The 18,053-nt window shown below is 42.9% G+C and overlaps 1 protein-coding gene across 7 annotated transcripts in view; it reads right to left on the reverse strand.

Annotated features, from left to right (window-relative positions):
* CEP128 (centrosomal protein 128) overlaps positions 1-18,053 on the reverse strand; it is a 300,038-nt gene that overhangs the window by 277,302 nt on the left and 4,683 nt on the right. For all 7 annotated transcript variants that reach the window (XM_061611884.1, XM_061611883.1, XM_061611887.1 and 4 more), the window contains exons 2-5: positions 15,752-15,895; positions 12,956-13,042; positions 6,764-6,887; positions 1,429-1,535 (exon numbers count right to left, since the gene is read on the reverse strand). In XM_061611884.1, coding sequence (XP_061467868.1) covers positions 1,429-1,535; positions 6,764-6,887; positions 12,956-13,042; positions 15,752-15,889 — 456 coding nt within the window. In that variant the 5' untranslated portion in view covers positions 15,890-15,895. The remainder of the gene's footprint in view (positions 1-1,428; positions 1,536-6,763; positions 6,888-12,955; positions 13,043-15,751; positions 15,896-18,053) is intronic.

Raw genomic sequence — 18,053 nt, forward strand, 5'->3', positions numbered from 1 at the left:
TGGTAAGAGCCTTTGTTGCAGAATCCTGAGCATTACTTTACTTGCATGGGATATTAAGGCAATAGTTCGATAATTACTGCATTCTCTGGGATCCCTTTTCTTTGGAATTGGGATATATATTGAACGCTTCCAGTCTGTGGGCCATTGTTTAGTTTTCCATATTTCTTGACAAATGTTTGTCAAAATTTGGACAGATTCAGTCTCAGTAGTTGTAGCAACTCTATTGGTATGACATCTGTTCCTGGTGATTTGTTTCTTTCAAGTATTTTAAGAGCAGCTTTCACATTTTTAGGTAGCAATTTTAGACAAACTTAAGACAAATTACAACCTGAAGATCACTGGTAAAAAAATGTTTTTAAGCTGTGTTTTGGAATATCTTAATAGTGTTTTACAATATTTTTAACTGTATTTTAGAATGTTTTAATTGAAATTGTGCTTTTTGAAGGTTTTTAACTGTTTTTAGTATGTTTTTCTTTTTCTTGTTAAATTGTTTTGTTTGTATTTGCCGCCCAGGGCTCCTTCGGGAGGAATGGTGGGATACTACTACTACTACTACTACTACTATCATCATCATCATCATCATCATGTCCTAGAATATTTGGATGGTTGATTATGTTTAGAAGTAAACCTTGTGTGTATTTATCTATTTTGACAGTTTATATATTACTTAATTGCAATAATGTTTAAGCAGTGTACAAATAAATCAATACAATAGTATTATATACTAAATATTATATATAAAATATTATATATTGAGAGAGTGCATGTGTTGTTACAGGCCTAACTTTGAGAATAATTTGCACACTCCTCAAAACATGGTAATGTAATTCTGGGCAAAGATAGTAAGAGCAGCTTATTCCAAATTGCAGACAAAGGGCAACACTGAGTTGAGTTGTCCCACTTGGAAAACAGACTTCCAATTGCAGAAGTGCTACTTTCCTTTCCTCTCCTCTCCCCACCAAACTCCCAAAGCTCGCAAAATATTCTCTGGAAAGTAGGAGGACGCTCCAGAGCATATTGGGGAGCACAGGGCTGCAGGTATAAGGAAAGGAAGGAGAAGTGTCATCCACTAGCACAACATTAGATCTGTCCCCAAATTTAAAATACTAACAGTAGGATGAAGTTTTGAATGCAAGTGTTGAATGCAGACTCAACGTTTTTTTTAAAAAAACTAGATCCATTATGTGGCTTTTGACAACTGAAATAGGGATGAATTTGTGGTGCTTTGACAAAATTCAACCTTGCTACACTTTCTCCCCAGGCTATACCTAATCAGCAATCTGGCAAAGTCATCTTGAAGAGATCCCAAGGACACACAAACAAGCTCAACAGCTGGAACTAAAACTTCACAAAGTAGAATGTTATGACTGGCGGTATGGGGGTAGGGAGAAACCAGGAGCCTACATCCTCTTAAGAATGATTACCTACCTGATCCAGATTATCTCGCTGGTCAACAAATCGGACAGCAGACCGAGACCGTCGCCGTCCCGTACCATAATCCCTGAGGGGAGAGGTAGGCTGGAAATGACAACCTTCTAAACAAGATAAAAAAGCAAATTACCATAGCTTTCTTGAGAAATCTGCATAAATTTATTTATATTTATTTATTTATAAACACAGCTGATACTCCAATAGATAGAGAGAACATTTCCATACATACAGAGAGACTGTGAGAGCGAGAGAGTATTGTGGTCTACATTACTTATTACATTTACATTAGGGTTGAGAAACCTTTTTCAGCCCGAAGGTCACATTCCCTCATGGACAATTTTCTGTGGGCGGGGCCAGAGGCAAACATGGGAGGAGAAATGGACACCAGTCTTACCTTGTAAAGTATGTTACATCCACCCACTGAAAAATCAGAAGCACTTGAGGAGGGTGTGGAAGGCAAGGAAGAAGTGTGGCCTAGAAAGGAGAGTGATCTAGAGGAAGTCCCAAGGGCCACATTGGCCCCTAAGCCTGAGGTTTGGCACTCTTGATTTACATAATGCCTTTCTGTTCAAGCACACAAGGTGGTTTACATTTTATGAAAATGGTTTATAATCTAAGAACATGAAACAGAAATAAAAAGGACAGATAAAGTAAGCATATTCTAGCACTGACACCATTTCATCAGAAGTGAACTAAAACAGCACGAAAAACTGCACAGGCAGGAGAAACTCAAATGTTTCTTGCCTCAGAAGAAACTTGTTTTTGTTTAACAAAAGTGCAATTTTTAAAACTGAATAATATAAAACCATAGAAAAAGAAAAAAAATGCCAGAAGTTGTCTAGGCCAGTTGCAGATGGGGGGGGGGGGAGAGACAGAGATTCTGATCAGTTATTTTGGAGTGAGCCATCCCCATTACACACACATAATTTACTTATTCAAGACCATTTCTACACTGCTTAAAAATCTCTAGGAAGTGTACAACAGCCAAAAACACATTACAGATACAGTAGGGCCCCGCTTATATGGCAGGTTCCATTCCGGACCCCTGCCATAAAGCGGAAATCGCCGTAAGGCAGAACCCCATTGATTTTAATGGGGCGCGTAGCGCAAAAATGACACAACAATGCCGCAGAATGACGCAAAAGCGGCTTTTAAAGAGGGGAGGAAAGCCGCCACATTAGCGGAACGCCGGGAAGCAGAACGCCAGGAAGCAGGGCCCTACTGTACACAGTAAAATGTGCATTTTACAAAATGTTACAGATATACAAAAAAAGGACAAACTATTAAAACAGCAGTAAAAATACAATAAATCACTAAAATATACAAAAACACAACCAAGGTACATAGCTGAGCTATGAACAGTGTCTTGTTACACACATTTCATTTACTGTATATAAGAACATAAGAACATAAGAAGAGCCTGCTGGATCAGGCCAGTGGCCCATCTAGTCCAGCATCCTGTTCTCACAGTGGCACACCAGGTGCCTGGGGGAAGCCCGCAAGCAGGACCCGAGTGCAAGAACACTCTCCCCTCCTGAGGCTTCCGGCAACTGGTTTTCAGAAGCATGCTGCCTCTGACTAGGGTGGCACAGCACAGCCATCACGGCTAGTAGCCATTGATAGCCCTGTCCTCCATGAATTTGTCTAATCTTCTTTTAAAGCCGTCCAAGCTGGTGGCCATTACTGCATCTTGTGGGAGCAAATTCCATAGTTTAACTATGCGCTGAGTAAAGAAGTACTTCCTTTTGTCTGTCCTGAATCTTCCAACATTCAGCTTCTTTGAATGTCCACGAGTTCTAGTATTATGAGAGAGGGAGAAGAACTTTTCTCTATCCACTTTCTCAAGGCCATGCATAATTTTATACACTTCTATCATGTCTCCTCTGACCCTCCTTTTCTCTAAACTAAAAAGCCCCAAATGCTGCAACCTTTCCTCGTAAGGGAGTCGCTCCATCCCCTTGATCATTCTGGTTGCCCTCTTCTGAACCTTTTCCAACTCTAGAATATCCTTTTTGAGATGAGGCGACCAGAACTGTACACAGTATTCCAAATGTGGCCGCACCATAGATTTATACAACGGCATTATATGATATATATATGACCACTGTTCCAACAACACACATGTGAAAACTGGTTGTTACACATTGGAAAGTTGTTCACCTGTTTGCAAAGGGGGAGGGCTTTCCATCCAGGGCTGAGTGAGACCAGCCCTACCTGCCTTGTGGCAGAAGCTATGAAAGAAGCTGCTGCCTGAGCTTGTGCTGCTGCACTGGGTCAGGATTCCCCCTTCTCAAAGGGATGATGGTCAATGAGCTGGTACTCGGCAGCCATTTCTGATCAATTATTTTTGAATTATTGTGTTTTATATGGAACTATATTTAGTTTACCGATATACTATCGTGCTTTTTTAATATGCTTATATATGCTGTTTGTTGGTTTTGTCATTCTTGCGAGTCACTTGTAAACTCGGATTTGTTATTGGGAAAGTGACACACCAATATTGCCACCCTGGGCTCCTGCCAGGAGGAAGGGCGGGATATATATAAATAAATAAATAAATGAAATGGATTGCCTTCAAGTCGATCCCGACTTATGGCTACCCTATGAATAGAGTTTTCATGGTAAGCGGTATTCAGAGGGGGTTTACCACTGAATATTAAATCAAATCACAATCAAATCAATGACAATTCAGCATCAACTAAGACAAAGTATCTATAATTAAAATAATCATATATTCTTCCACTGCCTACCCCCTACCTCTTTTGTTGCCTGTGTCTCTTCTACACTGTAAGCAGGGGGCTGTCATATTTGTCCTTTGCAGAGTGCCATGAACATAGATGGAGCTATATATATACACTAACAGGCAAAAAACCTTGCGGTTTAAGAACATACCTATAGCCCACAGCTATTCTATCAAGTAGGGAAATTGGGCAGCTATAGTGAATGCACCAGGGGAGCAGGAGACCTGACCTCCACTCTGAGATATTGGACTGCCCTACAAATTGGTCAAAATGCAAACACCATTTGGGTTGGTCTTTCACAGTCCAATCCACTTCCTGTGTAGCTTGGAAGAATTTGGTAACATGTGCCTCTTAAACCGCAAGGTTTTTTGCCTATTAGCGAATTTCTCTGCTTTTTAATCCGGGAGGTAAGAAATGGGATCCTGTTCAAGTTTGCTGAGAATGGATGGATCGTTTGCATGCTTATTGAGTTCAATGGGATTTACTCCCCTGCAATCTTGCTTAGGATAGGTGAAACTGACCACAGAGGATGGAGAGGGGAGGAGGAGGGAGGAAATTCAGAGGGGAGGACTGGGAGGGGAGGAGGCAGGATGGAGAGGGGAGGAGGACAGGTTTGATCATTTGCATGTTTATTAAATTCAGTGCAATTTACTCCCATGCAATTATGCTTAGGATAGGTAAAACTGACCGGGGGAGGGAGGGAGGGAGGGCTGGAATGGGCAGGGGAGGAGGAAGGGAGAGGAGAGGGGAAAAGCAGGTCTGATCATTTGCATTCTTATTTTCAATGGGATTTACTCCTATGCAATCTTGGTTAGGATAGGAAACACTGACCATGGGGGAGGAGGAGGGGGAGTGGGAAGGAGCATATTGGAGGGGGGCAAAGGAAGGTGGAGGGGAGAGCAGGTTTGATCATTTGCATGCTTATAGAGTTCAATGGTATTTACTTCTGTGCAATCATGTTTTAGGTAAAGCTGACCATGGGGAGGAGGAAGGGGAGGAGGGGGAAGGGGGAGGGAAGGGGCAAGAGGAGGGGATAGGAGGAAAGAGAAGGGAGGGTGGGTTTGATCATTTGCATATTTTTTGAGTTCAGTGGGATTTATATCTATGATGTCATGTTTGGAAATGAAAATGGACTGCCTTCAAGTCAATCCCCACCTATTGCGACCCTTTGAATAGGGTTTTCATGGTAAACGGTATTCAGAGGTGATTTCATCATTGCCTTCCTCTGAGGCTAAGAGGCAGTGACTGGCCCAAGGTCACCCAGTCAGCTTCATGGCTGTGTGGTGATTCGAACCCTGGTCTCCCAGGTCGTAGTCCAACACTGACCCAGGGAAGGGGCAGGGAGTGGGAGGGGAGGAGATTGGGTGGCTGGGCACTGGGCAGAAGGGAAGCCCCTTTCCTTTCCAAAAGGAAAACATTGTAAACAGAATCATTCTTTTTCAGCCTTTCCCCTCCCTTTTTATTCTACAGCAGACACATGTAGCCTCCCACCCAAATTTAAACCAAAGCTTTCCCTGGCCACATCCACACCAGGCCTTTATTTCACTTTGGACAGTCATTGCTTCTCTCAAAGAATCCTGGGAAGTGTAGTTAGTGAAGGGTGCTGAGAGTTGCTAGGAGACGACCTGTTCCCCTCACAGACCTTCAATCAGAGTGGCTGACTGTTAAACCATTATCTCAGGGGAATAGGAGTCTCTTAGCACCCTTCACAAACTACACTTCCCAGGATTGTTTGAGGGAAGCCATGACTGTCTCACATGAAATCAAAGTCTGGTGTGGGTGTGGACCTCTGATTAGGCAAGTCCAGCAGCTGTGAGGCTTTTAGAACTCTGACGGTTCTTACTGAGCATGCTCCGCACTATCATTGGGTCCCAGCCAAAATTTCTTAAATTAATTAAAAATCAACCAGGCATTTTTTAAACTTTTAAACTGCAGCAGATGAAGGTCAGAGTATGGGGCAACGTCAGTATTAGGATTACAGGTACTCTGTGAACATGGCTGATTTTTAATGAATTTCAACAGATTATGAGAACAGAGAAAAAAGTCCAAAAGGGCTCTGAGGTTTTTCTCTCTCTTTTTACACTTTGAACTGTCTATTCTCTCTGACTTTTGTGTATCGCCGTGAAAATTGCCAGGGTTGTTAAGCAAGCGTTTCTGAGTTCAGGACTATAAGTTATGTAAGGTTTTGTTTTGAAATGAGCTTATGGGAAGCATCAGAATGGCATGGGGGTATTTTCAATTTAACATTGCGGAATCCCCGCTGGCTATAGTATACAGCCACTCCCGTGGCTGTATAAAACATAAAATGACAGCTAGCAACAGTTGTGGTAAACGGGGGTGGAGATGGGGTGACTTTCAAAAACTCCAAAATAATCTTGCATTTATTGCAGAAAGGGAAAGCTTTCAATTTAATACTGTAATATTACACTATAAATTGGAAAAGGGTTAATTTTGGATGTGCTCAAGCATCATACATCCCAGCACTCATGTATGCGTGACAGCTTTCAGCCTACTAGCTTATTCAGCTACCACAGAGCAAAAATGAAATAAAAATCAAGTATGCCGACATACTGAAGCTTATTAAAACATACCTGAGGCTCCACCATCCAGGTCACTTGCATATAAACTTGAAAGAGATGCACTTCTTACTCCAGAATTTCTCAGTAATCGTTGGCTCCTTAATTGGCCTATGGAGTGTTCCAATGTTTCTTTGAGCTGCATTAAAATGACAACTCGTTAGGTGGGGGACAGGAAGAAATGAAGGTCTGTATATATATATAGGCCCACCTGCCCCATGAACCTGTTGCATCAGCACTTCAATGCGCACGCCCCATGTGCTCTGGCACACGCCAGCCATCACCCAAGTTGGCAACAGGGGTGTCAACCATCTTGGGAGATGGCAGGTGTGCACGCTGACTTGACAGGTAGGTGGGACAGGCAGGCTTATTTAAGCCCCATGCTGCCTGTATCAGAGGGCACCTGGAAGCTCCCGCTTTGCGATCCATGGCAGCGTCGGGTCACTGGATCTAGCAAACTGCCACAGATGACTAAGCAGGAGCTTCACCCTCCCCCCCTAAGGAGCCACCCGCTGGCACCAGGCCTGTAGCACACTTTAGCTGAAATGCTTAGCATTTTATTTCTTCATTCTCTCTCCTTGACTTCTTAAAGCAAGCTTCAGGGATCCTGCACATTGGACAATTTATAGTGCATACACACTGAATAACTAAGCTTTTTTATTTTTGGCATATTATTATCCTTATCATTAATAATAATAATAATAACAACAACAACAACATTATAAAAACCTCACACTAAGTCTAGAATCAGTCATGTGTAAATCCCTTTCATATGAAGAAAATAAGAGGTAGGTGCTATGTGTGTGTGCGCGCGCGTGCATGCACGCACAAGGTTTTTAAAAAGATTCAGGCAAAAATAGGTAAAAGCATAGAAGTCTAGAAAGCACGGTGTATGGGCACTCCCACTAAAAGAATGACTGTGCTAAACAAACTAGAAAGATCAGCATAAGCTTCTGGTGCTGCTATGGCTAATTTTATGCCACAACAGCACCGGACACCTATGCTAGTTGATATCTCATCTGGAAGGTTCCTCCCACCCCTTCCTATTTGTTGACATGGTTTGCTGACATAAATTAAGAATACACCTTTCTGTAATAGTTAGTTGAAGACCTCCCATTTTAAATATTTCCATGGTTTTTTGGTGCAAATAGCTTTAATACTTTTTATGATAAAGAGGTATCAAATATTTTTATACATAAATGTGCAAACTTCATGAAAGACTGGCACTTTTATAAGTGCCACATAATGTTCATTCTGCATTGGTGAGAACCTGATCTTTTAGCATGGTAGCACATAGGAATGTAGGAAGCTGCCTTGTACTGGCTTAGACCATTGGTCCATCCCCCTCAGCATTGTCTACAATGACCGGCAGCAGCCATCCAGGATTTATCCCTCTTCAGCCAGACCCGTAAGATATATTATCAGAGTTCAAGGACATGTTTCAGCCAGGCCTTGGGGCCTGAACCAAGGCTTTGGCCTGGAGAGAGTTCCAAGGGCAAGATAGCTCCGCGAGCTAGAGGGAGCCCCAGCTGACAAAGTGTCAAGGCGAGTTAAGCAGCAGAGCGAGTTCGGCAGCAGGGTGAGGAGGCCAGGGCCTCCCACTCTGCCCGTCTGTTCCCTGACCTCAACTAAACCGCAGTCTCCAACCCATTGACGTAATAAACCTTAAACAAAACTATGCAGGTAAGAAGCCAGCAGGGGTGTGGGGGCTTTCCAGTGTTTTGCACCGCCTGCAGCATGTACGACTATCTGCCTGTTGGACAGAAGTCGTGGGTATGCTCTCGGTGCAAGGAGCTCCTGGCTCTCCGGGAACTTCATTTCCTTGAGGCCAAGGTGGCGGACCTGGAAAAGCTGAGAGAGGCAGAGAGGTGTGTGGAGGAGGCCTTCAGGGACGTTACAGCTGTGTCTCACTCCAACGATGATAGCTCTCCTGCTATCATGGACAACGATGGTCTCGGGGAAGGAGAGCATCCAGCTGAGGAAGAGGGAAACGATCCCTTAGAAGGGACCCATTCCTTGGGGGATGAGCAGCTATCCTCTCGTGTCGAGGATATATCTCCAGGGGGTGGAGGGATCCTTGTAGTGGGTGATTCGATCATTAGGAACATAGACAGTGGGGTGTGTGATGGGCGTGTAGACCGCAAGGTGTTTTGCCTGCCTGGTGCGAAGGTTGCGGATATCGCCCGTCGTTTAGATAGTTTGGTAGACAGTGCTGGGAAGGAGTCAGTGGTCGTGGTGCACGTTGGCACCAACGACATGGGGAAATGCAGCCGTGAGGTCCTGGAAGCAAAATTTAGGTTGCTAGGTAGGATGCTGAAAGCCAGGACCTCCAAGGTGGCTTTCTCTGAAATGCTACCGGTTCCACGCGCAGGACCAGCCAGACAGGCCCAGCTTCGCAGTCTCAATGCGTGGATGAGACGATGGTGTCGGGTGGAAGGGTTTGGATTTGTTAGGCACTGGGGAACATTTTGGGACAAGCCGGGCCTGTACAAAAGGGACGGGCTCCACTTGAACCAGAATGGAACCAGACTGCTGGCACTTAAAATTAAAAAGGTGGCAGAGCAGCTTTTAAACTGACTGAGGGGGGAAACCCGACAGGAGCTGAGAAAGGTCCGGTTCGGAATAAACCTCCCCCCTGGGATAAAAACCAAAGAAATGATGAAATTTTAAAAGGGGTAGGCCTAGAAGTAGGCATTGTGAGAGCAGGGGCACAGGATATAAATTCAGAAGAGCAAAATTACCACAGGCCTAACCACAAGTGCCAAAGACACTTGAAGAGAGACACTGCTTACAAGTGCCTGTACGCTAATGCTAGGAGCCTCCGAACCAAGATGGGAGAACTGGAGTGCTTGGTCTTAGAGGAGAGCATTGATATAGTGAGCATAACGGAGACCTGGTGGAATGGAGAAAACCAGTGGGATACGGTTATCCCTGGATATAAACTATATCGGAAGGACAGGGAAGGACGTATTGGTGGCGGAGTCGCTCTATACGTGAAAGAAGGCATTGAATCCAGCAAGCTCGAAACCCCAAAAGAGGCAGACTCCTCCACAGAATCGTTGTGGGTGGTGATACCATGCCCCAGGAGGGACTTAATACTGGGAACGATCTATCGTCCCCCTGATCAACATGCTCAGGGAGACCTTGAGATGAGATATGAAATTGAGGAAGCATTCAAACTAGGAAATGTGGTAGTAATGGGTGACTTCAACTACCCGGACATAGACTGGCTGCATATGTGTTCCAGTCATGACAAAGAAGCAAAGTTTCTAGATATTCTAAATGACTATGCCCTAGACCAGTTGGTCATGCAACCAACCAGAGGGACGGCAACCCTGGACTTAATCCTCAGTGGGGACCGGGACCTGGTGCAAGATGTAAGTGTTGTTGAACCGATTGGGAGCAGTGACCACAGTGCTATTAAATTAAACATACATGTAACTGGCCAATTGCCAAGAAAATCCAACACGGTCACATTTGACTTCAAAAGAGGAAACTTCACAAAAATGAGGGGATTGGTAAAAAGAAAGCTGAAAAACAAAGTCCAGAGGGTCACATCACTCGAAAATGCTTGGAAGTTGTTTAAAAACACTATATTAGAAGCTCAACTGGACTGCATACCGCAGATCTGAAAAGGTACCGCCAGGGCCAAGAAGATGCCAGCATGGTTAACGAGCAAAGTCAAGGAAGCTCTTAGAGGCAAAAAGTCTTCCTTCAAAAAATGGAAGTCTTGTCCGAATGAAGAAAATAAAAAAGAACACAAACTCTGGCAAAAGAAATGCAAGAAGACAATAAGGGATGCTAAAAAAGAATTTGAGGAGCACATTGCTAAGAACATAAAAACCAACAACAAAAAATTCTATAAATACATTCAAAGCAGGAGACCATCTAGGGAGACAATTGGTCCCTTGGATGATAAGGGAGTCAAAGGTGTACTAAAGAACGATAAGGAGATTGCAGAGAAGCTAAATGAATTCTTTGCATCTGTCTTCACAGTGGAAGATATAGGGCAGATCCCTGAACCTGAACTAACATTTGCAGGAAGGGATTCTGAGGAACTGAGACAAATAGTGGTAACGAGAGAGGAAGTTCTAAGCTTAATGGACAATATAAAAACTGACAAATCACCGGGCCCGGATGGCATCCACACGAGAGTTCTCAAAGAACTCAAAGGTGAAATTGCTGATCTGCTAACTAAAATATGTAACTTGTCCCTTGGGTCCTCCTCCGTGCCTGAGGACTGGAAAGTGGCAAATGTAACGCCAATCTTCAAAAAGGGATCCAGAGGGGATCCTGGAAATTACAGGCCAGTTAGCTTAACTTCTGTCCCTGGAAAACTGGTAGAAAGTATGATTAAAGCTAGATTAACTAAGCACATAGAAGAACAAGCCTTGCTGAAGCAGAGCCAGCATGGCTTCTGCAAGGGAAAGTCCTGTCTCAGTAACCTATTAGAATTCTTTGAGAGTGTCAACAAGCATATAGATAGAGGTGATCCAGTGGACATAGTGTACTTAGACTTTCAAAAAGCGTTTGACAAGGTACCTCACCAAAGGCTTCTGAGGAAGCTTAGCAGTCATGGAATAAGAGGAGAGGTCCTCTTGTGGATAAGAAATTGGTTAAGAAGCAGAAAGCAGAGAGTAGGAATAAACGGACAGTTCTCCCAATGGAGGGCTGTAGAAAGTGGAGTCCCTCAAGGATCGGTATTGGGACCTGTACTTTTCAACTTGTTCATTAATGACCTAGAATTAGGAGTGAGCAGTGAAGTGGCCAAGTTTGCTGACGACACTAAATTGTTCAGGGTTGTTAAAACAAAAAGGGATTGCGAAGAGCTCCAAAAAGACCTCTCCAAACTGAGTGAATGGGCAGAAAAATGGCAAATGTAATTCAATATAAACAAGTGTAAAAGTATGCATATTGGAGCAAAAAATCTGAATTTCACATATACGCTCATGGGGTCTGAACTGGCGGTGACCGACCAGGAGAGAGACCTCGGGGTTGTAGTGGACAGCACGATGAAAATGTCGACCCAGTGTGCGGCAGCTGTGAAAAAGGCAAATTCCATGCTAGCGATAATTAGGAAAGGTATTGAAAATAAAACAGCCGATATCATCATGCCGTTGTATAAATCTATGGTGCGGCCGCATTTGGAATACTGTGTACAGTTCTGGTCGCCTCATCTCAAAAAGGATATTCTAGAGTTGGAAAAGGTTCAGAAGAGGGCAACCAGAATGATCAAGGGGATGGAGCGACTCCCTTACGAGGAAAGGTTGCAGCATTTGGGGCTTTTTAGTTTAGAGAAAAGGCGGGTCAGAGGAGACATGATAGAAGTGTATAAAATTATGCATGGCATTGAGAAAGTGGATAGAGAAATGTTCTTCTCCCTCTCTCATAATACTAGAACTCATGGACATTCAAAGAAGCTGAATGTTGGAAGATTCAGGACAGACAAAAGGAAGTACTTCTTTACTCGGCGCATAGTTAAACTATGGAATTTGCTCCCACAAGATGCAGTAATGGCCACCAGCTTGGACGGCTTTAAAAGAAGATTAGACAAATTCATGGAGGACAGGGCTATCAATGGCTACTAGCCGTGATGGCTGTGCTGTGCCACCCTAGTCAGAGGCAGCATGCTTCTGAAAACCAGTTGCTGGAAGCCTCAGGAGGGGAGAGTGTTCTTGCACTCGGGTCCTGCTTGCGGGCTTCCCCAAGGCACCTGGTTGGCCACTGTGAGAACAGGATGCTGGACTAGATGGGCCACTGGCCTGATCCAGCAGGCTCTTCTTATGTTCTTATGTTCTTATAGAGAGGCCTGGAGGGCTACATTCAGCCCCCAGATCTAAGGTCCCCCACAGCTGCTGTATAGTCTGATAGAACATTGCTGCAGTCTGAGCATGAGGTAGGGACTGAAAGCAGTGCGTTAGCTGCAGCATAATAGTGTGCAGATGGAAAGCAAATGTGCTTCTGGCAAGATGGTGGAGAATAGTAACCCTTGCTCTCTACCTATGTTCAGCTTGGAGTGAAATGTAGCAAGAAGAGAACATGGCTGCTGCGCAGCCTGGCAAACAGAGCCTTCCTCCACCTCCCATCCCCAAGAGCGAAGCAGAGGTAAGATGACTACAGTGGAGAGCAGGAAGAAAAATATGTCTAGCAAAGATTGTAAGGGCATCAGCTAGGCTAGCAGTTTATGTTTTACCAAAAGCTGCTCACATTTGCAATTGCTTCTGCCTGTTCATTATTATATTCTCGATACTGGCCCAGCATCTGGTCCACATGTCTCAGGTTCCGATTGGTATCCTTAAGATAAATATTCAAGAGAAAACATAAATTAAACCAAAATCCACATCACAAATAATGCCACCATGAAACCTCTGCAACTTCTAATATTTTGCTTAATGATAAATAAAGCGGCTCAACATTTTAGCATGTGTTTTTAAATTGTTTTTTAAAAAATGTGTTCTTAAATTTGTATATTTGTTTTTAATCGCTGTAAACTGCCCAGAGAGCTTTGACTATGGGGTGGTATATAAATGTAATAAATAAATAAACATTCAAAATGGCTGAACACAGACAGGCTTAATATACAAGGACCCCTGGCCCTGTACACTGGCAATAGTGTGGGGACAGCTCTTGTTGAGAATGAATGATAACTGTGTGGGTCTGTTCCGCTCAGTTGGTACCAATCAAGTGGTAAAGACACAACTGGCCCCGCCCATGTGGTTGCATCATTCAGAAGCATGTATGAGTGTATGCGCACACGATTGTGCACCTCTGAACCAGATGGATGCAGGTCCCATATGGCTGTCTGCATTTATGAAAGGAACTTGGATCAAGCATTTGCAACCTTCGTTAAAAGATCCAGTGAAGATTTTAATCATACAATCAGAACTTTTAACACAAAGCTTTATGTGAGAGCTTTTTATACAGTGACGAAAATACAATGCAACATGCACTCACAGTTCTCATGAAAATGGAGCTATTTTTTTCCACCAACCTACATATTGCTTTGATGGATTACAATAAGATTCCATTTATTTCAGCATGTGATCTCCAGGGACAACAAAATACCTAACGCATTGGTCCCCAAACTTTTTTCCCCACAGACCACTTGAAAATTGCCAAGGGTCTTGGTGGATCACGTAATGATTTTTCTGCCTGTTGCAGCAATTGTAATTCACAGTGCTAGAAGCTGTATGGTTTTTAATTGTATTTTTATTGCTTCATATATTCTATTTTATAATAGTTGATTGAATTCAAATGGTAAAACTATAAAATGCAATATCAGTTATAGAGGAATTCAAATTAAATACGAGCACTAAATGCAGTGGATGTCCCATTTGCAACCACAAATCCACAGACATGCAACGGACCACCTGAATGAAGCTTGTGGACCACTGGTGGTCCCACAGTCTGGGAACCCCTGGCTTAATGTATATTCACAAACTTATTCCCAAAGTCTTTCACATCTTAGATGATGAGCAAACCCTTGTTTGCATTAACCATAGTTAATGCTGGTACAAACATAACACTGAACCATGGTTTAGAGTGATGATAGAAGGGGAATGTGCATTCAAGATGGAAGAACATGTGCAATTTCTGCAGTGTGTTCCTGAACTCGTAACTAAGGCTAAGGACAAACTCATATTGTAGTACCAGTGGTACTTTATATTGTCTGTATGTAAAAAAAAAAAAAAAAAAGAGGAGAAAGTCACAGTGCTCACAAGCTAGACCAGAGGCTGCCAGCCTTTTTGGACCAATGGGCACATTTCGAATTTTGAGACAGGGCAATAAACACCAGTCCCAAAATGGCTGCCATGTTTTCAAATTTTGCATTTGTCATTGGAGGAAGAAATTCTTTAATATTCCTTTGCACTTATTGTGTAGTAGTATTTGCAGAACATAACTTCTAGGCACTACCTGATCTCAGATGAACCCAACACAGGAAAGATGCATCCTGGTTGCTAGTGAAAAAGGAAGGGCAAAATAGAGATTTCTAGCTCTACTAGAAAATAAGAGACAGAAAAAGCACACTAAAGGGGAGGTGAAAACAGAAGCTCTTTAGAACCCCAGGGATTCCTATAGCCTGATGTCCAAACAACTCACTTATCAGTTACAGCTCTGACTTCATTTGTTGGTCAAAAACACTGACAGATGGGAGCAGCCAGGCTGGCTCATTTCACAGAAATAACTTAGAAGGGTACCTGCACATTTTATTTCATAACTTTCTTTCTAGGTGTAGAGACTGAGCTTACAATGAAAGCCTTCCCAAGCTCCGTGGCACCATGGGAGGCTTGGTTGGCAACCCTGAGCTAGGCACTATATGTAGAATATTAGGTACACTATCACTTCATCTCAAAAAGAATGTTATAGTCAGAGAAAGTTAGCTAAGGGCTGGTGCAAAACTATAGTACCAATAGTCTTACTCCCCAATCCTATGCATTTTTTTCTCAGATTTTTTAAGTCAGTAGGACTTACTTGCAGGTAATTTTGCTTTAGGATTGCAGCCCAAATTGATGATTTTGTGCCAACACTTCCTGGCATTCAAACAGCTAACCCAGGGGTGGGGAACCTCCAGGTCAATGTTGGCCCCCAAGGGACCTAATTTAGCCCACACCCACATACTGACATCACTAGTGACATCAGTTGATGGACAGGAGGAAAGGGTTTAATGCTGCCTTGGCTGCATAATCCTGTTCCCAGTAAGGAACAAGATAGCACAGCTAAAGCAGCAGGATTTAAACCCCACTCACCAATTGAGAAAGGATTAAAGCCCTGCACAAAAGTGCCATTTGAAGCAGCTCATGCACTCAAGGCAAGCTGCCAAACAGGTTCCCCACCCCTGAGCTAACAGAAATAACTGTAGCAATCTCTTGGTTTATTCCAAAACACATTTTGTAAGTGACTAGCAGGACAGGTCACCCACTTCACTAGGCAGAACTGAAGCCCTTTCCTTTATTTGCACAATAGACACAAAGCATGATTTGCAAATAGAGTGCTCTTAACAACCTGTAACGTGTTTGCTAAAGTATGGATCTTCTCTGTAACATCTTCACCACCATGATTTCGGACTCTGGTTGCCCTTACAGGACCTCGTCTTCCAATTCTACGACGAAAGTTGTCAGAATCACTGGATGAATCTGCCATTGATATCTTAAGAGACAAAAAATAAATTCATAAAACATGTGATTTATTTATTCGTTATTTATTAGTTACTTTTCAAGGCCAACAGAGAAATAAAACAACAGAACCTTATATAGAGTATGGAGCACTGAGTAGATACAGACATAAGAAAAGTCCTAAAATAGCACACTCTAGCATCATACCAAAAAACAAAAACCTGGATAGAGGTAAGTAGATTGGGGGTGGCTTGATTCTCAGTGAATTCTATGGAAGAATGTAAACTGGTTGTAACTGAAGAGAGAGTTGAGAAGGAGCAAGTTCTGACATTCACCAAACAAATAAGGATTTGTAAGAAGTGAATAATTATTCCTAAAATAGAAAAACAAAGGCAGATAAAAGTAAAACAGTAAAGAAGCAGTCAGCAATTATACCATAAGTCATCCACTAAATCATTTTTAATAAAACCTTTTCAACCTGACATCTGAGATGCCAGTGGTGGCATCTCCCCAAGCTGTCTGGAAAGAACATTTGATAGACAAGGAACCAACACTGATAAGGATCTCTTCCAGCTGCCACCCTTCTAACCACTGAAGGTGAAAGAACCTAGAGAAGGACAGGGCTATCAATGGCTACTAGCCGTGATGGCTGTGCTCTGCCACCCTAGTCAGAGGCAGCATGCTTCTGAAAACCAGTTGCCGGAAGCCTCAGGAGGCGAGAGTGTTCTTGCACTCGGGTCCTGCTTGCGGGCTTCCCCCAGGCACCTGGTTGGCCACTGTGAGAACAGGATGCTGGACTAGATGGGCCACTGGCCTGATCCAGCAGGCTTTTCTTATGTTCTTAAGGACTTCCTTCTTAAATATTAAAGATGGATCAAGTTCCTATAGGAACATACAATATGCGGACCCAACTTCTACACACAACATACCCATCATAACAACAGGCATTTCCTAGCATAATAGCATATCCCATCATGTGTTTAAAATTAAAATAAGAACAAATATATATTTACAAAGCACTCCCTACTTGCAAAACCCAATAAAGTAAACAAGGCTGGTAATGGCAGAGCACATTGTGAATCACCACTTATGATGATCAGCACAATACTGGAGGGATGGTGCTCAAACAGTCTAAATTGTAATCAGTTCAGCACTGGAAGGTTGCATGCTATATAACCCAATATGGCAAGTTTAAAAAAAGAAAGTTAAAAAGAACAAGGGTTTTCAAAGATGATTGCAGTTCATAGCCTGGAGGAGTACTCATACATTTGAATGATGGTCTGAATTATTCTTCCTCGTGGCAATCACAAAATCAATCAATGACCCTCCATCAGTGTACCACTGCTACACAAGGTACTACAGGAGACTCTTTCATAGTAGACATTTTTTTAAAAAATCCTAGCACATTGTTCTATGATTACTTCTCATATCTTCAGAACTTGTTCAAACTTAAACTTAGAGAATGCCACAGTGCTGAGGTGTTATTTCTCTATAACTTACTCTTCTTTATTTAGTTTAATTTTCTTATAACCTGAATTTGTTTGTTTTTGGTCCAGTCATCGAAATTAGATTATGCTAGTCATGCATGTTTGGCTACCTACCACAATGGGGCTTATTCCACAGGAAGTGGGCTGAGGATTGCAGCCTCAGTGGTCGTTTAGAGCTGGATGGCCCTCCAGACATTGTTGAACTGCATCTCCTATCAGCCCTAGCATGTATGGCCAATGACTTGGGATGATGAGAGTTGTAGTTCAACAACATCTGGGGGACCAAAGGCTCCCCACACCTGTTTTAGGATGACAAATCCAGAACCCTTCACTTGATCTTCCAAGATAAAAATGGAAAGTATCAACTCAAAATGGTAAGGAGCAACCGAGATATCTTGCTGTTTAGAAACATCACCCCAAGCTTATGATCAACTGTAGCTGTTTTGAAACAAGCAGATGATTCTGTCAGAACAGGAATTTCTAAAAGACAAGCGGAACAAAACTACACAGGGACTCCCTCCACCCAAGTGTTAGAACGACAGCACCAATACTTACTGGTGCTCCAGAACAAGGCTTCTTTTCACACGTCCAGCTAGCAGCAGAGGAGCCCCAACTTTGAAGTGTTAGCCCAACCTGTAGGGGTACGGGCTTGTATAACCTTTCTCTTTCAACAAGCCTTTTAAATTGAGACTTTAACCCAGTCTG

Source organism: Rhineura floridana, chromosome 2 (genome assembly GCF_030035675.1).
Source record: "Rhineura floridana isolate rRhiFlo1 chromosome 2, rRhiFlo1.hap2, whole genome shotgun sequence".
NCBI classification, from domain to species: Eukaryota; Metazoa; Chordata; class Lepidosauria; order Squamata; family Rhineuridae; genus Rhineura; species Rhineura floridana.